Genomic DNA, 22,568 nt, shown 5'->3' on the forward strand with positions numbered 1-22,568 from the left:
ACCCCTCTCATCTGCACTCGTCCTTTTTATCTGCAGACTTGACTCAGCGCTGACGTGAGCTGAGTCAAGAGTCGCGGCGAGGTTAAAACAGACTGATCCGGGATAAGCTCAGGTTTAAATCTGCATGTGATCTCAGACATTTATAGGTGCTTCTGCTTCAGCGGCGCTTCGAGAAAACGCCACTTTATTTAGAAATGTGACATCTGAGCCCTGAAGGTCTGAACCCCAGCACATCACAAAACAGGAAGGTGTCGGGCTGTGGGCCAACACTGGGCTTACATTTCTCAGCTGATATTATTTGAACAAAACTGCAGTGAGAGAAAAAAGGCAGCTTTATTAAATATTGGACCTGCTTTCAGATGTAATGAATAACCAGCTCACGCTCTGCTCTTGGTATTTTTTATTAATCGTTTGTTAAATCAGACAAACTCAAAGAAACCCTTCAAACTAAAGCTCTGTGCTCCCGTCAGCTCCTCAGCGAGCTGAACCATCGCGACGTCCTCCTTCAGGAAGACATAAAGTGCATGAAGTCCTGCTGAGAGAAGCCAGCGTGCTTCCGTCCGACCGGACGTCCAGTCCGAGTCCACGTTTATCAACCAGTCAGATCAGAAACGATTTCTCGCCAACAGCAGCAAACGAACAGAAACAGGAAGCAGGAGTCGGGGCGGGGCGGGGTACTGCGGTTGCAGGACTCTTTCGATCCGTCAGCAGTCTGAATCCCTGAACTTTAAACCAGATCGGAATGATGAGAAACTTCCTGGACATCAGACCGGCTCCCCTCTGTGTCGACGACTGTACACTGACAGCACCAGGCGGCACAGCAGGGGGCGCTATGGGACAACAGCTTCAGGTAAAACATCATTTCTATCCTATACAAACAAAGTTTAAATTGATCTTTTCATGAATTTATTGATAAATATTGTCCTGCAGAGGAGACGGACGAGGTATGGCGGCGGCGGCGGCGTTTCTGCTGCTGCTGTCGGAGTGAAGGTGGTGGTGATGTCATCGCGTTTGGTTTGTGTCCTTTGATCGGCTTCCATCCATCAGTTTATGTATTGATCTGTCCATACTGAGCGCCCTGTGTATGTGTGTCTGTCCATGCCATTTGTTTCTGCTGTACACACACACACACACACACACACACACACACACACACACACACACACACACACACACACACACACACACACTCACACACACACACACACACACACACAGGGCGCAGGCTGATGACATCATCTCTACAGGCCCAGAGACTTGCGTACGATCTTCTGGGCGAGTTTGTTGAACTGCTCTCGATCTTCCCGCCACATCTTGGAGGCATCGACGTTCGCTCCGCTCTCATCGTTGGGCTCTGAGAGGAGAGGACCGAGTACGGAGGTGAAGCATGGTTTACACATGATGACATCACAGAAAGGTGTGTGATTACCTGCCAGCATGCTGACCACAGACAGCAGGATCTTCTCTACACTCTGGACCGGACTCCACCTCTCTGCACTACTCTCATATCCCATCGGATCGTCGCCCGGAGCATGGAGGATGGAGATACAGACCCGACCGTCCGGATAGACTGAGGAGGAGGAGGAAGATGATTAGTAAGGGAGCGCGACTCAGCCCGCCCATCTGAAAGAATCCAACATATTTAACGACGACCAGTTCAACACACAGGTTTAGTTTGTAATGCCCACAGGTGCGAATGCTGCCAGACTGGTGACCTGTCCAGGTGGACCTGCTGCTGGGACAGGCTCCACCCACCTGACATGCATGGGTGGATGTTTCTGAATGCTGTGAATCTGATTTTAAGACATTTCTGTTCAAACGCTTCATTAAAGCTGAGACCCGCGTGTCGTGTCGTGAGCCTCTCTTTGAGTTTTTGGGATTCATTTTTTTGTAAAAACTTCATTAAACACTTTCAGCGAGGACATATTTGGAAACAGGATGTTCTTTATCTGCTCCTCAAAGTGCCGCCCGGCCATCGAGTCCTCACAGGTGCAGTAGAACAACACCTGACAGGTAAACAAGCCTCCCGTCAGGTGAGGCAGCACTCAGAGGCTATCTGTTTCCATCAAACATCTCGTTGTTATCAGTGTGCAAAGTGCTTCCTGTCGGCTGTCTGACGTTCCTGCTTTGACAGCTGCTGTTTTATCAGCACACAATAGATACGAGAGCCGAGCAGTTAATCTGATCATTTCACATTTGAATCTCAGCTTCCAACAATTCAGGAAACAAGATAAACCTCCTGCTGCAGCTGGAGCCATGCAGGAGGGAGAACAACCTTTATATTTATTCGTTCAGATATTTCACATTTCTATGAAACAACAGGTTTGATGCAGAGGAGCTGGGTGGTGCAGACCTACAGACACCTGCTGGCAGCCTGGCACCTGTTCTCACCTGTGCGAGCGGTGCCATGCAGGGCAGATGGTGAGTAAACGTTCAGCTCAGAAAGTTTGAAAACTTTTTCTCTTCTTTTGAAACCTGAGACGTGTTTTTTCCATCACCTTTGAGGAGGTTCAGGCCCGCTCAGTGTTTTCTTCTTCGTGGGTTTCACCTGCGGCGGTTGCAGGCTGTTGATGGATGATCAGACGCTACAGTTGCAGGAGGAAGTTCAGCTCGGGGGCATGCTGGTGCAGGGTGGTGATGATGGGCCAGCAGCAAACAGCTTGTCCTCTAATCAGAACTGAGCGTGCTCAGACTGTTACCCTGCTGTGACATCATGGCTCAGCACTCTAATCACAGCAGTAATGACAGCGCGCTAACAGCATGCTAACAGCACGTTAGCAGCATGTTCACATTAGTGCTGCGTGCTGTGACTGGTCACATGACTGCTTTGAAGTCAAACCGACTCTCAGGAGCTTTGGCCGTTACTGTGACAACGCAGCCTTGTGTCACATGACTTGTCACATGACTGAGGGGGTCACTGCGGTCTGTTTACCTATCAAAACAGACGCAAACCAAGCGTGTTCTGTTCAGGAACCTGAGGCACACCTGGAGTAACTCAGGTGTGCCAGGTGTGTTTAAGAGTTTGTCTGTTTTCAGGTGAACATGACGGGTTAAAAGCTGAGAGCGAGGCTCTAAACGAGTCTAAAACCGCGGAAACACGAGCTCGTCGCTGCGGTGATTCACTGTGCTGGATTAAAGTGACTGAGAGGGAGAGAGGATAAACATCACATCAGCTTCTCCACAAACACACCTCCAGTCTGAACCGAGCTTTAACCTTCATAAAACCCTGTGAGAACACAAGCTGTCTGTGCAGGTGAGGGGGCGGAGCTCAGCCGCAGGTGGACTTACTGTTGGGGTGAAACATGTCGCAGGTGAACCTCATCTTTGGAGGACTGAGGGGGTAATCGGAGGGGAAGCTGAGGATGGCTGGAAACACTCCGCCTTCGAAGCACGTGTCCTGAGGACCCCTGAAACACACAGGAAGTACATGTGAGACCCAGAGGGCACGAAACCAAAGAGCACCTGAAGAACTTGGAGAACCCGCCCGGATCACCTGTTAGCAGCTGGACGGGTTTTTAAGTTTAATCTGCTGCTCTTTCTGTTCCCGTCTCTGTAACACCTGTGCACAGGTGACCCTCACTCTGATTTCATGATCCTCTAACAAATTTTTATCTCCCTTGAGAACCTGAAGGAGCAGCTTCAGAACAGGTAACCCGGTCTCTATGAACACATCTGGATGTGAACATCTGCAGGTTTCTGTCCTGTTGACTAATCAGGTGTGAGCAGCCTTGGGAGGCACACAGGTAAAAACAGAGATTAATGTTCCTTGTAAACAAAGACACGTGGAACACGGAGACAGCAAAGCAAACAGGAACATTAACACCTGCTCTCTCCATCAGCACCAGCAGCTAACAAACTCATTTCACGTGTTTGTCTTCATGTTTTTCAGACGCCACTCAGATTTGAATATTTGTTGCTGGAAAGCAAAAAGTTTGTTGTTTTTCAACAAAAATGTGTTTGTTGAAAAAAACTAACTTTGTTCTCGAGTCAGAAGAAGGAGATGAACCAACCTGACTCCAAACCCAGCCAGTGTCAGTCTGTGTAAGGAGACAAATACTGACTTACTTCAACATAACGTGGGTCTGATGTTCAGACCAAATGATGAGAAGATCTTAGAAAGAACGCTGGACTGTAAGCATGCTGTGTACATGCTGCTGCTTCGTCTACAGTGACATATACTTTATCTCCTTACTTACTCTTATTGTTGTTAGTATTGTGTTGTTGCTGTACTTGGTCTCAGCGTACCTTTCTCATGGAAAAACGTCCTGTCAGAAAAAGCGGAGCGGCTCCCCACACAGCTGTTGGAGTAGTTTCAGTTACTTGGGGAGAACGTCCTGTGGCTCCTTTAGAAGCAGATCTTTGAACCGGCTTGGAGAAGCTGTTCTGCTCCTGCAGCTAGGGCTGTGCGATATGACCAAAATCTCACATCCCGATATAAGACATCTATCGTCCGATAACGATATAGATCACAAAAATGTAACATTTTCTGTAAATTCTGTGAATCTCGGGCAGCTCGTCTTGTGTGAAGTGTTTCCAGCTGCGCGTCCTCGAGTGTTTTAACGATGCATGAAACTATACATTTTTAGACATAAGTTGTAACGGCGCCGTTTTCTTTGTATTTATTACACGGCGTGCTGCGGGGAAAAGCCTGTTCTAACGTTTGAGTCTAAGGTTTATTTTTTAGCACCTGGCGGCTCTTTTTTACTTCTCATCGTAAATAATCTGCATCTTTCACGTGATTCAGTTTATTTTGAAAAGTCTCAACAGGATCTTGAGTTTTATTGTGAAAGGTTTATGTGGAACATAAACAAGCGGACACGCGATGCTGTTACCGTTGCTGTTGCTAACAACAACACATAAAACCAGGCGCTTGTCTGTAGTGTGGTTATATTAAATATAAGAGAAAGAGAACTTTAATAAATGAATACAGCCACTACAGTGACATCAGAACCATGAACAAATATTGCTGTAAACAGTTTATTTTGCGACACCACGAAACAAACGATAGCGTAAAATGAAACTATGGACGTTTTTATATCGTCATCCGATATATATCGTTATATCGAACAGCCCTAGCGGCAGCTGTTTGAAGCTCACCGATCCGTATCAGCTGCAAGGACACGGCGCCGGTATCACAGCGTGTTTATGATCGTTACGCCGTCATGGAGCTTCTGAGTCATCAGAGTTCAAGAGGACGTTTGAATATCTGAGCACATCACAGATCTGAGGTCAGGCAGATCAGCCGATCTGATCATCTGTCTGCAGATTACTTCGGCTTCACCTCCTCCACCATCAGCCGCTCTAATCACTGACCACACACACTCTGATTGGCTATCTGTGCTACCAATCAGCGCTCGTCTGACGCGTGTTCTTTTATCAGATCTGAGAGCAGTTTGATCAAATCAAAGGGTTTCATCACCTGGATCCAAACAGTGACGCCGCTACAGCTTTATGAATGTAAGGTTTGGAGCGAGTACCTTGCATCACTTTAACTGGCACATCGCTGGCGACCGGGACACAAGGACGCTGACCAGCTGAGGACAAAACAAGTCAGAGCGCCAGAGGTTCAAAGAGCGGAAACAACTGAGCGTCAAAGAGCTCGTATTCACAAGTGGACTCCTGTGACTGTCTATAAAACACACATGTATACTGCCTGGTGACTGCACCGAAAACACCAACGGCTCGTCTGTGAGCATACTGGGTCCAGTCTGACACAGGTGGGCGGGTCCCGTCTGACACAGGTGGGCGGGTCCCGTCTGACACAGGTGATCCCTGTTTGCGTCTGAAACACCTCCAGCTGTCTATCAGTGTAGGCGGAGCCATGGCAGAGGATCGGGGCGCTCCCAGCAGCTTGTTTCTGAATCTTCGACCAACCAACGAGGCACAAAACAGCCAGCCGTTAAACATGAGCAGGCAGCTCAGACGTCTTCCCATGAAGAAACAGCATCTCAAAGCGCAGCTCAGAGGGCCGACCTGCTCAGGTAATGACCTCGGTAATGATAGGGTGTGGCGCGGTGATGTCATCGGTCAGGGGGATGGCAGGTATGTGGATGGTTGGCCGCAGCACGAGCTGCAGGTTAAATTGAAGGGCAGACTGAAGCTGCTGTCACGCCAACATCCACAACAACAGAAGGCTCCGTTACTAATGACAGACTGAGGGCGCTGCCTTCACTGACATCATGTTCATGTTGGTTTCTTAGGTACAATAACTTCTGGACATCTACTGCAGTCAGGATGTCTACTTTCACACCGAGTACTCAGAGTACACAGCTGTGGGTCCACATCTGGGGTGTTTTAATGGATTTAGATCCACTGTAACTTCTTCCAGTCACAGGTGAAACACCTTCAGCAGATGGTTTTCTGACTCCTTGAAGAGTCTCAGGATCAGCAGATGTTCTCTGTAGCTTGTCGCTTCAGTTCTTGCTGAGACTAATTTTGGTCTGAGACAGCACGAAGCTGCAGCATCTTTAATAACTGATAAGAAATGTTTTTGTCTAACAGCGTATTAAAGAGGAAACACTGAACACATCGAGGCTAATTTACCCCACTGAGCTCTGACTCTGACACACATGTAACTGCTGTGAAGCTGGATTTAACAAATAACAGCTTAAAGTTATAAAAACATGTTTCTGTCAGTACGAACGTGACGTCAGGTGGTTGGTTGGCTGCAGCTAACAGCCTCTCCTCTACACTGTCCTTTACAAACACCAACATCACGGCTAACAGCTGGATTTCCTGTTTCAGTGCAGCTAGCCAAACAGCCACTTCCTGCTACAGACACAGACAGTAAAGTGGACAGTATGTCCACAGTATGTCCTGGTTTCACATAAACTCACTGCTGCAGCACTACAGTGATCCCCTCACACTGATGTTTAGCTTTAATGTCCCTATTTTCCTCTGAGGTATCGATCCTGTCACTAGTTAGCTAACATAAACTAATGTGAGTCTGTTAGCCTCAACCAACCAATCACATGACGTCACGCTCGTACTGACAGAAGATGGTGCTGAACATGACCAGGGCCCTATTTCAGAAAGCCGGTTTAGAAAACTCAGAGTGAAAAACGATACTCAGGGTTGAGTAACCCCGAACTGTCCAACTCGGAATATTCGGTTTCAGAAAGGCTGATAACAAGTAGTTCAGTCAACGCGGAGTTGCTTTAACCCCAAGTTAAGCGCGCGGACGAGGATACATAAAGCCCTGATTAGTGGAGCACAGATTAAGCGAGTCACCATGGAGACGGAGGGAAAGAAGGCGCGGTCAATGTATTTCACAGCGCTTGAGGCCGAAATTCTGATGGCAGCATATGCCGATAACATGCAAATTTTGAGGAAAAAAAGTAACACAGCCTCAGGTGCAAAAGAAAGGGAGCATGCATGGCAAAACATAGCCGACAGAGTCAATGCGTGAGTGTTAATATAAACATTGATCTAGGGATTTCCACCCATTTAACACGTTATTTTATTATATTTTATTTTTTATTTTATACATTTTATTTTGTGACGTGATGTGAGCGCAGGTGCAACCCAACAGGCCCCAAACGTTCCTGGCAGCAAGTAAAAATGAAATATAAAAATATAGTCCAAACAGGTAAGGTGTAATTGTATTATGAGCCATAGTGCTTGGTCTGTTTGTCCGATGTAAATCAATTGCAGTTAGAGGCTACATTAATTTCCCCTCTGTAAGCACTTATTGAAATTATCTGAGCACATTACAAGTACATATTTGCTTACTCTGTATGCTCGAATGTGGCCCGTTATAGCCAACAGAAAAAAAGCGGAGGCCCGAAAAACAGGTGGGGGTCCTCCACCACCACCACCACCACTCACAGAGGCTGAGCAGTTGGCTTCCACATTTGTGATAATGTTGGCAGCATCACATATGATCTTCACAGTGCAGAGAACACAAATTAGCATCCATTACTATAATGAAATAATTTGTTAGTTTGAAATGCTACAGGGAACTATGTACCTGTACATTAATGCTGTGGAAAGACTTCCTGTTCACATAGTCTCCTTCATTTACTGAAGGAGCAATGATTGGAATGTGAGTGCCATCTGTACAGCCAATCACGCCTGGGAACCGTGAGAATAAATGTAAAATTTAAGTAGTAGTTCAAGTATCACCACATCATGAATTAAGTTTCGTTCATCCTGATACCTGCAATTTTGTGGCATCCCTCTTTGATAAATCTTGTGGGTCTATGACCGGGGAACACCACAAACGAGTACAGGAGACGTTTCAGTGCAACTGCCCGACAGACGGTAGCCTTGGAAACGTGCTCAGCGTCACCAATATTATACAGAAAGCTCCCGTTTGCAAAAAACCGAAGTGCAATACAAATAATATGTACAGAACTGAGAGCATGTCCGCGATGTGTCACATGAGCAATATTAGGCCTGAGGATGTTATTCAAATAAATTGTAGATTGTGCTGAAAAACGGTAACGTTCACACAGGAAATCATCAGGAAATGATAAAATGTCCAAACGCGCTCTAATCACTCTCTCCCGGCGGAGAGCTCTGCGGAGAATTTGGGCTTCAACATCTACTGGCTCTTCAAGGAAGGGGCACGCCATGTCCGACACTTCCTACAGTCAGGTTTCCGACAAAGAGGCGGAGAACGTCAGGGTTAGTTGAAGCTAACCTGCTAGGGGGCAGGTTAGCTTCACGGAGTGTGTCGTCATAGTAACTCGCTCAGAATTAATCTAAACTCGCTTTGTGAAACCGAAAACCCAGAGTTTTCGTTAACTCAGGGTATACTTACTCAGAGTTTGCACTAAACCGGCTTCCTGAAACAGGGCCCCGGTGTGTCAGGATCAGTGGGGTAAACATGTTCAGTGTTTCATGTCCTCTTTAAAAACACACCTCACAGTTAAAATGACACTTGAACATCTTTGTTGGTCCTCAGCTGTGTCCACACTTCATGGAGAATGATGCTCCTGGTTGTTTCTGTAGGTAGACCAGGCCTTGGTCTTCAGATTAAGACTTCTCCAACACTCGACATCTTTAAAATCCACCTGAAGACACATATTTACTCCCCAGCGTTTAAATTTGAACACTTTTGTGTTGTCTTGTTTCCTGCTCTGTTTTCTTCCAGCCATAAATCCACTGACTTGCCTTAACTTTGTGTTAGTGGGGAGTGTACCGATAGCTGTGTTTCATCTCCAACACTTTGAGAACAGCGACACCTTCTGGTCTCACTCGGTCATCGTCACACTGAACCTGTGAGTTTAGTTGCCATGGTTTACACGTATGAGGGTGACTTCATGACTCAAACTGCAGGTTTTTACTTTCTGAGTTTGGCATAAAGTGTGAAGCAGGTTAAAGAAACAAATACAGAGAGGTGAGCCTGTTACAAACACTAACAGCTGCTAATAAAAGGATCAGACAACTGATCCCAGCAGACGGGAGGTTAAAGCCATGAGGGAGCAGCATTGTTCGCTTTTTAAATGCAATTAGTGTGATTAGTGGATCTATGGAGCTCCGTCGCTGCTTTCATGACTGAGCCTGACCTTTAAGCACTCAGCACAGAAGTGAAAGTAACTCGTTTGTGCAACAGCCAAATTAGACAAATGCTGGTGCTCACAGAAGTGCTTCAGGTGACTGAACTGAGCTATATGATAACCCGACGGGTGGGGCTGAGATAGATTTCGGTCGCTCGACCGGAGATATCGCTAGCTCCGGGACGCCGGGCTAGCAATTTTGCGAGCCCTGGACGGCTTCAAGCTGATAGTAAAAGCAACAAACTCAAATAACCACTCATAACAACCGAGGTATGCAGAAAAGCACCCCTGAGCCTTAGAACAGATGATCTACAGCGGCAGAAGACCACACCGGTGCCACTCCCACCAGCTAAAGGACATTTTATACCTGCTACGCGCTGCCTTGCAAACAGCACCTTACAACAGAGCAGCGTGGGAAAGGACAGAAGGAGCAGGTAACTGGCTCTTTAAGAACAGGAAGTGGAGGATACAGTTCACTCAGACTCACCAAAACCGGACAGCAGAAGATAAAAAACGCTCTGATGAGTCTCGATTCCTGCTGCTACATTCTGAGTTTGGCGTTAACAACCTGAAAGCAGGGATCCTCCTTTGCTTCAGATTCACATCGACAGATTCATGGATGCACCAGCATCATGAGGTCATGATGATGTCATGTCCACACAAACCAAAACCTGTGATGCTTGTATAACCCAGTTGAAGCCAAGCACCTAAGAGTTAAAGGAGCTCTAACCCAGTACTAGTGAACTGTACCAAATAAAGTGGCTGCGAGAGTCCAGTTATAACTGACACTAGGGCTGCCACGATTAGTCGACTAGTCACGATTACGTCGACTATCAAAATCGTCGACGACTAATTTAATAGTCGACGCGTCGTTTGAAGCTTTGTAAGATCCTGAAAGCCGCAGGAACAAGTAGTAGGATTTAAGAGTGTAATAACGGACTGAAACAGAAGATGGCAGCACTGCATGTACAAGGATGCCAGCTGCTGTTAAACCCCGAAGAAGAAGAAACTGTGTCCCAGAATTCATAGCGCAGCCCAGCTCTGTTGTCAACAATGGCGGCAGCTAGTTAGTTTTAATATTACTCTTATTATTCTTTCTGGGTCACAAAATAAACGTTTTACATATTTTCAGGCGAGAATGTAGCTGTGTAAACCTCAAATATCTGCTCAGTTTATCAAGACACCACATATTTTCAAAAGCGCTCCGACGTTTTCGGAGACGTCTGTTACCCACTAGCTCGATAGCTAGCCGGGGGCTAGGCTCACTAGAGCCGTGAGAACACCGGACTCCCGGCAAATCGTTTTCAAACCCACTGCCGTCACTTAGCTTAAAATGTTATTGTTTGGCTTTTTTTTAGTATTTTATTTGTTCCTGAGTAAATCTGTTTGGCTGAGATTAAAGTTATAGTTTTTACACAACTGAATAAACATCAAGCAGACAGCTGATTATCAGAAGTGTGAGATGCTGGAGAATATACTCCGGTGTCCTGTTATATTTTAGATAGCAAGGAGTTCATTAAACTTCACCGAAACAATCTGCAAACTTCATTAAACTTTAATAAACTATCATCTTGTCTTTATTTTTAGTTAGCACTTAACTTAAACACTTAAAGCTGTAAGCTAATGATAGTTATATAAGAGCAGATGCTGCTGGTGCAATAAGCTGTACGCTGTATGTCCAATGGATGATGATGTGATTAGTCGACTAATCGCAAAAATAATCGGTGACTAGTCGACTATCAAAATAATCGTTTGTGGCAGCCCTAACTGACACATACACAATAACACTCCAAAACAAATACAAACACCCAAAAATGACTCAAACGTGTGTTTCCATGGAGACGGGGTACTCACATGATGAGAGCCTCCCACTCGAAGAAGTTCTCCTCGTTCACTGGACCTGCACAGCAAACACAAACTCTTTAAATCTCGGGTGTCTGACTGTTGGAACAACACGCTGAACATCTGAAGACACATCTGCAGAAGCTACAGATGTGTTCTGGTGTCTCACCTGCCACGATGCCCTCAGGTGGGTTCAAGGTCAGCTCTGAAACACAAACACAGAAAGATGAGTGACCTTTGACCTCTGCTGTGATCCGGTCTCAGTCACATTTTTAAACAGCTGATAGATTGTTTGCTTTCCCATGTTGAAGAAATGATTAACATTTATTCATTTAAAAACAGCCTAAAGCAAGAAAGCAGTTATAAAAGACGTCCCAATTATCTTAAATACCAATCAGATTTACCACAATGATCTATGTCGAACTGTTTATCCATAACTGTAAATCTGCAAGTTCGAACACTTATACACAACATAATACAACTGTAATTACCCCTAACCTGTAAAGTTGCAATTGTTATACATAGCTCTACGTATACACCTTAATATATACTCTGTATATATTATCACTGTGACAGTGTTGCAACTACTTGCACTTTAAATTCTGTTTACACCCACATAAACTACAAGATTCACAAAGCACTGTTTGTGTGTTTTACTTTCTTTTAGGGAACGTGCAAACTAAGAATTTCATTGCTCTGCGTAACCATTTGTGTTTTGCGGTGTACATGACAATGAAGTTCTTGAATCTTGAATGAATCGACTAATCTATGCAGAATTCACATTATTACACAAGATTAAAGTGTAGCAGCCTGAAATGAGCGCATTAAATAAATGACAGGCCTAAATATGAATGTGTACCGAGGCTAATCCCCCAGTTCAAGTTCTTATCGTTAGCCCTCAGTGCACCAAATTACATTTAAAAACCTTCAAATTTATCACTTTCAGAAAAGGCAAATCAGCCGCCGTGTCAGTGCAGCGCTGAAGCCTCGCAGCGAGTTTTCCACCTGCGCTCTGTGCTCCTGTAACCAACAGATAAACATGATGTTCGCACTTTGTGTTCATTTAACATACTTTAGAAAAGTTTTGAAAGTTACATGACGGCAGCTATATGGAACATTCTGGATAACGCCACAAACACATTATATAAGCTCCAAATTATACCGCGGTTTAAACTGCAGGTGGACAAAGCCGACACCGGATTATTCACACTGTCCAGATATTCATCAGGTTATCGGTTTGAGTCGCAGGTACAGAAGAACAAACGCGGACAGCGAAGAAAAGCTCAAATCGACCGAACTTTTAACGAGTTTCGTACAGAGATACAGGCGCTAGCGGAGCTGTTAGCTTAGCATGCTAGCTAACATTAAAAGACCTCCCATTGGCTGAAAGCGGCTCGCGTTACTCACGTTTGTACTCGGCCATAAGTCTCTTGAGCGCTGTGCCAGCCATCGTGTTTACCGGAGAAAATAACAAACAAACAAATAAACAAAAGTGGCTCAGTTTCTCAGGTTCTCACAGAGCAACGGACCAACAGCTGATCCGACTGAGCATGCGCAAAACGTGTTTCAGTTTGCGTGTCAGCAGACAGCGCACCCTGTCGACAAAAATAAAAACAATTCATTTAAAAACAAATAAAAAATAATTAATGTTTAATAATTAAGGTCATTTGTTTAATTGTAAACTTAATTTTACTCAGGTAAATGTTTTTGTGCCTTTAATAAATGTTATATAGTCTTTTTATTCAATTTTGTCTTTATTTAATTTAATTTATGTATGTAATTGATTTCCTTACCTGGATGACTGAGAATCAAGATGTATGCATGTAATAATAAGTTACGGTCTAACTGTGCCACGGTCTAAATGTGCCACAGCAGATCTGTTTTGTTGTTGTTGTTGAATACTCAAATACATAAATAATAAAATTAATTAATTAATTAAATTCAAGTCAACTTTATTTATACAATGCCAAATCACAACAACAGTCACCTCAGGGTGCTTTATATTGTAAGGTAGACCCTACAATAATACTGTGGGAGCCAAGTTAAGATAGTTCATATGTTTTAGTATTTATATTTCGCTGTTGTTAAGCTTGTTTGTGTAATTAATAATTTTAGGAAATAGATGCATGTTTATGGTGGAACTAGGTTACGTAGTACCATGAATACATGTGCCTTAAAGACTCGTGTTTATAGTAAAATCCGGGCATCACGGATGTATGCAAATTAGTGCATGCGGTGCGGGAGGGGGGAGAGAGAGAGAAAAGGAGTTAACACGGCATAAGCTATACGGGGCAGCAGGGTAGAACAGAGCCACACGGTTTTCCTACCGTAGTAGGTTATTTTGTTGAGGACAAGTTAAACCTGACCACTCCTGTAAGATGCAAAAACTGTGGAATAAATTTTTTGTTACATCTTTTCACATCGGAGTCCCGTGGAGTTCTTTTTCCTCTTCAAACTGACGTACGCGAGTGAATCACGGGAAAACTGGTCTCACGGCTTAAACAAATACATACAGAGAAAAACCCAACAATCATATGACCCCCTATGAGCAGTGGGAAGGCCACGGTGGGAAGGAAAAACTCCCTTTTAACAGGAAGAAACCTCCCAGGCTCAGGGAGGGGCGGGGCCATCTGGACCCACTGGTTGTGGTGAGAGAAGGATGACAGAATGGTGTGAAAGAGAGATTAATAACAAGTGTGATTTAGTGCAGAGAGGTCTGTTAACACATAGTGAGTGAAGAAGTGTCTGACAGCGAATGACTGCCTGGAAATAGTGCCACATGTGAAAAGTAAGTATGTAAAACTGGTGGTGGTCAGAGGGCCCGGTGGCGCCAGTGTCCGGCAGCCTCGCCTCTGTCAGTGCGCCCCAGGGCAGCTGTGGCTACAATGTAGCTGCCATCACCAGTGTGTGAATGTGTGGATGACTGGACGTGTAAAGCGCTTTGGGGTCCTTAGGGACTGAGTAAAGCGCTATACAAATGCAGGCCATTTACCATTTACCAAAAGTGATGATTTCCTGTTTTTCTCTTTTTACTTGTAATGACTCATTGGTCTGTGTGACCTTTGACCTAAGAGTGCAGTTTCCAGACTGTTTTTAAAATATTCAAACTATAATCGGCAGTCAGAACTCAACTTTGTTACTTTATACAGTGAGAAAGTTCTGTGGCCTGAATATTGAACTGCTGGATTTTGCCTATATTATCTGCCGAGGGATGTTTTTATCTGTTATTGTTGTTGCTGTGTGCAAATGCTGCAACTGCACACAGCTGCCACATCAGAACGTGCTGCAGTAAGTTCCTCTTTATCAGGAAGTCTAGTTCAAGGCCCTCTGCTGCCTCCCCCCAACAAGATGTAGATGAACTAAAGAGCATAAAAAGAAAATGAATGTTGATTACACAACAAATATTTATGACCTTTTCTCTGATTATGTTTTTTTGGGTGAACAGTCCTGCTTTTCTTTTGCAGCCCTACTGAGCTTCCAATCATGAGGCTTGACTCACACTGACTGTTTTATTGTTACAGTTTAAAACTCCTCAAGGTGAATGTTGTTGCGATGTGGGGCTACGTAAATAAAGCAGAATGGAATTGAAATCAGTAAACATGATAATGTTCTGAAACAGTTGCATTATCAAACAGATCTGTTATACGCTGCTTGACGATAAATCTAAATTAATCTAATTCTAAAGGAGGTCTGATCCTAATCACTGATCTGAGGGTCTCTATGGTTTTACAGACGAACAGCAGCAGCTTTGTGTCTCAGCAGCTGCATCTTGACAGCGTGTTTGGGGACCTCAAATTAAAATGTAATGATGTAATAATATCAACAGTTAAACAATCATTTTTGGCATCAAATATGAATTATAGTCTTTAAAGAATCAGCATTAAACTCATCAGTATTTAAAATATCGCTGTTAAATTATATAGTCAATATTGTAGTCATCAGTGTTCAAAATTAACATTAAATCACTGAATGCTGATAACACGAATGTTAAAGTATTAAAAAGTAAATCATTAAATGTATTATACTCAATAACAAAATGATCAGTTTTTTAAAAACTGAGTCATCATTTAAATGATCAATATTCAAATATTCTTTAAAGGATCAAAGTTTAAATTATTAACATTGAAGTTTCATGTTAAGCAGAAAAGAAAAAGAAAACATCTAAAACACAAAAATCATCACAAATCTCAGACATTTCACAGAAATATCAGATGTAAATTATAGTCAGTTATTTTTCAAACAATAAGAAGTAAAATGAAACTATCATAGAAATGATCTCTGTATGGATAGACTTCAGGTTTAAATCTGTTTGGAGGTAAAAATCTATCAGAAATTCAAACAAACACGAAACCTTAAACAGTGTATGGATAATTATATAAACGATGGTTGCAACCAACACATCACCCAGCTGTTTTTTAAAGTGATCATAAACTTTTCACAGACACAAAGCACTATACAACAAAACAGAGTAAAACAAGTCGGATTAAAATATAATAGAAAATTAATGTGCCGTTAACAGCCAGAATAATGTAAACAAGCATTTTAATAACAGCAACTATCAGTAAAAGTCTCAACTGAAGACCTGGTTAAGGTCTCCAGAGTCAGATAAATGTAATTGTAGAGGCAGACTGCTCCATAACCTTGGCGCCACAAACTACGGAGCTCTGTTGCCCTCAGTCTTTACCCTCGTACAAGGAAGAACTAACAAACTCTGAACCTGTGATTGGAAACTGTAAGCAGCAGCGTGCTTAGTAAGAAACTTGGATAGAACATCTTGGTCCTGGCTCAGGTGATCTGTAGTAAATCTACTAGAAAGATCTACTAAGACCAAGTGTAGAGAATTTAAGAAAGGAGTATGTGTGCTTGCTAGGGTTACCAGGGCCCCACCCTGGAGCCAGGCCTGGGGAGGGTGCCAGGCCTTAGTCCGTGGGGCCTGGCAGAGGACAGCCCGAAAAAAGGACATGGGCCCATCCTGCTGCAGGTCCACCACCCACAGGAGGCAGCATAGGCGGTGCGTTGTGTGCTGGGTGGCGGCCACTGGTGGACCGATCCCTGGCTACCAAGGCTGGCAATCAGGACATGTAATGTCACCTCTCTGGTGGGGAAGGAGCCTGAGTCTGTGCGTGAGGTTGAGAGGTACCGAGGTACCTAAACGTATAGTGAGGGTGCGCTGGGAACGCCTTGCAGAGGCCCCGGTCCACAAGATCTTCAATGCACAGCTCCACCAGAGCTTCCACAACATTCTGAGGGAGACTGGGGATATTGAGTCCAAATGGACCATGTTCAGCACCTTCATTGCAGAAGCTGCTGCACTGAGCTGAGGTGAGGTGGTTGGTGCCTGTCATGGTGATAACCCCCGAACCAAATGGTGGACACCAGAGGTGAAGGGAGCCACCGGGCTGAAGAAGGAGTCCTATCGGGCTTGGTTAGACTGTGGGACTTTGGAGGCAGCTGAGAGGTACCAGGCCAAGCTGAACGCATCTCAGGAGGGGAAAGTGGTGTTCTACCTGCCCTGTGTACAGTGCAGGTGAAGCACTGCTGACTTCGACTGAGAAAATTGTCGGGCGGTGAAAGGAATACTTCAAGGACCTCCTTAATCCCACTGGCATGTCTTCTGTGGTGGAAGAGTCTGGGGACGCGATGGATGACCCGCCAATCTCTGGGGGCGAGGTCACTGAGGCAGTTAAACAACTGCTTGGTGGCAGAGCCCCTGGGGTGATTGAGGTCCGCCCCGAGTTCCTGAAGGCTCAGGATGTTATAGGGCTGTCCTGGTTGACACACGTCTGCAATGTTGCGTGGAGATCATGGGCAGTACCTCTGGATTGGCAGACCGGGATGGTGGTTGCCATCTTTAAGAAAGGGGACTGGAGGGTGTGTTCCAACTACAGGGGGATCACACTCCTCAGCCTCCCTCCCTAGGAAAGTCTATACCAGGGTGCTGGAAAGGAGAGTCAGTCTGTTAGTCAAACCTCGGATACAGGAGGAATAATGCAGTTTTTGTCCTGGTCGTGGAACAATGGACCAACTCTTCATCCTCTCGAGGAGTTTTCCCAACCAATCTTACATGTGTTTTGTGGACTTGGAGGAATTCGACGGTGTCCCTGAGAGATGCTCTGGGAGTATACGGTGTCTGGCCCATTGCTACGGGGGATATGATCCTACATTTATATACAATACAACCGTTGCAAGAGCTTGGTCCGCATAGCCGGCAATAACTCAGACTTGTTCTCGGTGGATGAGGAAGGAAAAACAGGGGGGCCAGAAAGTCCAAAACACAGTTCTAGGGTTCAGCCTAGTCATGGGGAAAACACAGGGAACCGGACACTTTAGGGGCCAGCCAGGATGCCAGTGACATAGACACAGCACCTCAATGGACAGGTCAAGAGACCAGCAAGCTAGACCCTCTAGCGACTTGCCTGGAGGTTGGTGTTGGCAAAGGTTACAGGAGACTGATGATGATGATGGCAATAAAGACCTTCTGGTGGCATGACCAGCGAGAGATGGCAGAGCGCCTAAGGAGGCCAGACAGGATGCCGCAGCAGTGAGTGGAGTCCTTCAGGAGGTTTGGGAGGTTGGTGACAGATTTGACCCCTCAGGATGCTTGGCAGGATGCAGACAACGGCATCAAGGGAGGAGACCCTCTGGATGCTTGGATTGAAACTGTTGTAGGTGGAGGTGACAGGACACCACTGGTGGCTTAGCTGGGGGTCAATAACATTGATGAGGGCCCTCAGAAGACTTGGCACCAGGCAGGCAACAACAGAGGAGGTGGATGTAAGTCTATGTAGCAGAGGCCCAGAGGTGACACAGGAGCCATTTGCTCTGATTCAAGCAGGGCGGGAGTCACTCTTTCTGGACTTTTTGGATTGGTTTGGATAAATGCATTTATTTGTCGGTTGCAGTTGTCTGCAACTGAGATGACAAACCTTGCTGACTGTACATACAATACACAACTTCACACTGGGGCGTCAGGTCGGGCTAGGTAGCAAAAGGAAAAACAATGAAATGTGTAAAACTAAAGGTCAGATCAGGAGAAAAAAGAATTTCTGCTCATAATGATCCTTAGACGGAGTCAGCATGAGGAGGAGACAAAAACTCCAGCACATATCATCACATCATAACACCCTAAAAACACAAGACAAACAACATACCAAAGGTAGCCGAATGAAAGATGATGGATATGCTGTCTTGTTGAAAATGTCATTTATTGAAAATACTATTGGCTAGCAGCAGAAAGGCCATAACCCAAAGAGGGCTAAAGGCTGACCCTCCAACTCTGGCCCAGTGGTTTGGGATAGTGAAAGAAATTTTTGGAATGGAGAGGCTTACCTTTGCCCTTAGATGAGCTCGAGAAATTCAAGAAGCTCTGGGAAAATGGATTGTGTGTAATTAAATATTACCATGATGTATGTAGATACTAATGTGGAGACTGTGTACGTCTTCCATGCTGACCTAATGTTTTGTATTCTCATACTGTAAATTAATAAATAAAAAGTTATAAAAAAAAAGAAAAAAGGATGCTGTCTTGGTGAGAAGAGGGTGTCAACTGCATTAAGGGACCAGTTGATCAAATCCATAGTTCTTCTTTAGGTTTTAGCTCTGGTGAAGAGGGACCCAAGAGCTCTGGACCCTCTGGTTCAGGCCCAAGCTGCTCAGCAGGGCCCATGGAAATCTCTGGCCTCTCTGCATTCTCGGGACACTGAAGATTCAGGATGCGGAGGCTGGGACTGCTCAGCACACTCAGGGTGCTCTTGGTGCTCAGAGGACTGTGGCTGCTCAGCAGGGCAAGAAATCTCTCTGATGACTGAGGCTGCTTAGCAAATCTCACAGCTGACTCTGACAACTGGGAGTGGCAGAGCTACAACATATACCATATACAAACAGTATCTGAGCCATGAACAGCCTAGGGAACCACCTAGAGGTCTGGTGTGGTGCTTCTGCACTTGCAGACTGGGGTGGTGGTTCCCATCTTTAAGATGGGGGACCAGAGTGTTGTCTCCAACTACAGGGCATAGAAATACAAATAACATTCAATTCAATTAAAATCTACGTTCCTACCCCTCACTTCTGGAGAGGAAAGGTCATCCATAAGTTGAACCTTGGATATAAGAGGAACAATGCTGTTTTTATCCTGATCACAAAACACTGAACCAGCTCTTTATATTCCCAACCAGTCTACATTTGTTTTTGTAGCCATTTGATCCTTCAGAGCCATTTGTTCCCTTTATAGTGCTGGACTCCTCCAGAGCTGCCCTGTGTCACTAACTCATAGGTCTCTGTGCATGCACAATCATCCAGGTAGCATTTTCAGATGAACAGAATCAACTTTCTGGGACTCTGTTCATAGTTTTTAGGCTTTCACTTTGTTGGCCTAAAAATCACACAGCTGCTTTTTGGAGATGATGTATTTTTGCTAGATTCAAGATTCTTTATTTGTCACATGCATAGTTATACGAGTACAACACGCAGTGAAATGTATCCTGATACGCTCCTCGACTGTGCAAAGACAGATAACATTATATACATTAAGCGAATAGGAGGACATTATATAAGTGAATTATGTACTTTAAGTGAATTAAATAAAATAAGTAAATCTAGAAACAATCTAGAAATTCTAAATGAAAAATCTGAAAAATGTACATTGTGCGGGTGGGATGTACTAATAAGTCCTGTCTCTGACACTTATGGATGCTGTGTGTGTGTGGGGGGGGGGGGGGCGGCAGGGACAGACTCAGGACACACTGGAGAGATTTTATCTCTCGGCTGGCCTGGGAACGCCTTGGTGTTCCTATGGATTAGCTGGAAGAGGTGACTGGAACAGGGAACTCTGGGGTCCTTGCTTAGGCTGCTGACCCCGTGACCCGTAAAGGGATAAGTGGAAAAATGGATGAATGTATATCCAACTATGATCACATAGTTGGATATACATGCATAAAGTTAAAAGATTAAAACTAATAAAACAAGTTTTAAAAAGAGACTTTTCCATTTGATTACATTTTGTATGATGGATTATGCAGAAAAAGTAGAATTGGGCTGAAAGATCTATCACTTTATCACCTCTTCAGGTTGTAAATCGTGTTTTAAAAAGTAACTAAGTAATTAATTACTTTTGAAAATAAGTAATCAGTAAAGTAACGGGATTACTTTTTTGGGGGAGTAATCAGTAATTAGTTACTGATTACTTTTTTCAAGTAACTTGACCAACACTGATCACCAGCTTTCCAATGTTATTTTTATGTATCTGTTTTGTTTAAAATACAACTTTTTGCATTGCATATTCTTTATTTTTCTTCTATATGTTTTATCAAGTGATTTAACATCTTTTAAAGGCAAATAGCAGCAGTTTTAAAGTCTGTAAGTCTAACAGAGACCAGAACTCAGGATCCGGTTCGGTGGGTCAATCAGCTCTCTGGCAGCCCAGCAGCCTCCTCAGCTGAGCCCTGATCTCCGTCACCTTTAGGCCATACACCACCGGGTTGAACACAGTTGGGATCATCACCTGGAAGATGGAGGTGAGGACGGAGGCTGTGGGCTGACTGCCGGCCTGTAGGCGGCGCTGCAGCACCTCCACCCCGGTGCTCACGCTGTAGTTACAGAAGATGAGCAGGTGCGGCAGGCACGTGCTCAGTGCTTTGCTGCTGAAGCTGCGCGAGCGCTGCAGGCAGACGGACAGGACGGCGCTGTAAGAGAAGAGCACAAAGATGGCGGGCAGCAGGACAGTAGCTACGATGACCGAGAGGTTGTAGACTTCGCTCAGCAGTGTCTCACGACCACCACAGCTCAGACTGACCAGGCTGTAGATGTCGCAGTAGATCCTGCTGAGCTGCGAGCGGCAGAGCGGCAGACGGCTCGCCAGCAGCACCGCAGTGCCGACCAGCCCGACAGGCAGCAGCCAGCAGAGCAGCAGCAGTGCCAGCACTGTGGCTGGAGACATGACAACGGTGTAGAGCAGCGGGCGGCAGATGGACACATACCGGTCAAAAGACATGGCTGCTAGCAGTAGGAAGCTGGAGGTGCCCAATGAATATAAAAGCCAGGCCTCACACATGCACACACGCAGGGTCACCTGCACTGAGCGGACCCCTCTCAGCAGGTCCACCAGAAGTTTGGGGTAAAACACCGTGCTGCCCGCCACAGAGTTCATCAGCACAGCCGTCACAAACACAAACATGGGGTGGTGGAGGCTCCGCTGGGAGCAGATCACGTATACCACCAGGCTGTCGCTGCACAGCATGAACAGGTAGGCGCACAGGAAGAAGAAGAAGAAGAAGAGCCGCTGATTGGACAGCTGCGCCAGGCCGTCCAGGGTCACTGATGTCACCAGGATGGGCAGTGAGGTCACGTTTACCCCTGCTGACATCATCGGGGGAGACACAACAATCTGAGGGAGGTGTCAGCTGACAGAAAGCTCTGGAACAGCTGCACACAAGTTTAAACCATCAAATCAAAAACAGAAGCAGAAAAAATATTGGTTCAATATCAGATCATCAATTTGCAATTTATCATCAAATGAATACTTATTTGACTCAAAAACATATAAAATGTTACCATTCAAATGATCATTGTTGAAATACTGAAAACTGACACGTAAATCAAAATCATCAGAGTTTAAAATGTGTTTGAATCATTCAGACTGAACTGTTAACGTTTTATCATTTACATGATCAGGATCATATAATCATTACAGAGCGAACGATCAACTAAATCAACATTTAATATTGTAATAATCATGTTTACATTTTGAATTTCACATTACTGCTTTTCAAGAAAACATTTAAATCATCAATATTAAAAGATCAACATCTAAAATCAGATGCAATGACACAATTACCATCAACACTTCAAGAATTATTTCTCAGATTTTGGATTAGGAATGTCTGAAGAATAAAAATATAAATTATAGACTTTAAAGAAGCAGAGATGCAATCATCAACATTTTTAAATTGTAGTGTTAATATTGTTATCATCAGTATTAAAAAGAATATTTAAACCAATAATCCAACTTTAAATGATCAAAAGTAAAATCATTGTTTTTAGGTGTTTAAGTCGTTAGAATTATCAGTGTTTATAATAAAGTCATCATTTACATGATCAATGTTCAAATATTCAAATGATCAGTGTTTAAAGTATCAAAGTGATCAAAGGTTAAATTATTAACATTGAAGTTATCAAGGTTTAAGTCCCTGTTTTAATTATGCAAATGTCTGAATGTCTGTTTAAATG

The 22,568-nt window shown here is 44.4% G+C and overlaps 2 protein-coding genes across 2 annotated transcripts; both read right to left on the minus strand.

Annotated features, from left to right (window-relative positions):
* Positions 1–385: 385 nt before the first annotated feature.
* ube2g2 (ubiquitin-conjugating enzyme E2G 2 (UBC7 homolog, yeast)) lies at positions 386–12,919 on the minus strand. Its single transcript, XM_026145277.2, has 6 exons — positions 12,753–12,919; positions 11,515–11,550; positions 11,358–11,403; positions 3,289–3,407; positions 1,430–1,570; positions 386–1,354 (listed from the first exon to the last, which is right to left on the minus strand). Exons 1-6 carry the CDS (start codon positions 12,793–12,795, stop codon positions 1,242–1,244), a joined length of 498 nt encoding a protein of 165 aa, XP_026001062.1. The 5' UTR covers positions 12,796–12,919; the 3' UTR covers positions 386–1,241.
* A 7,644-nt stretch (positions 12,920–20,563) lies between these two features.
* LOC113008245 (olfactory receptor 10J5-like) lies at positions 20,564–21,708 on the minus strand. The gene has a single exon (XM_026145533.2). It carries the CDS (start codon positions 21,706–21,708, stop codon positions 20,743–20,745), a length of 966 nt encoding a protein of 321 aa, XP_026001318.2. The 3' UTR covers positions 20,564–20,742.
* Between the last annotated feature and the right edge of the window lie 860 nt (positions 21,709–22,568).

This window comes from Astatotilapia calliptera, chromosome 16 (genome assembly GCF_964374335.1).
Source record: "Astatotilapia calliptera chromosome 16, fAstCal68.1, whole genome shotgun sequence".
Lineage (NCBI taxonomy): Eukaryota > Metazoa > Chordata > Actinopteri > Cichliformes > Cichlidae > Astatotilapia > Astatotilapia calliptera.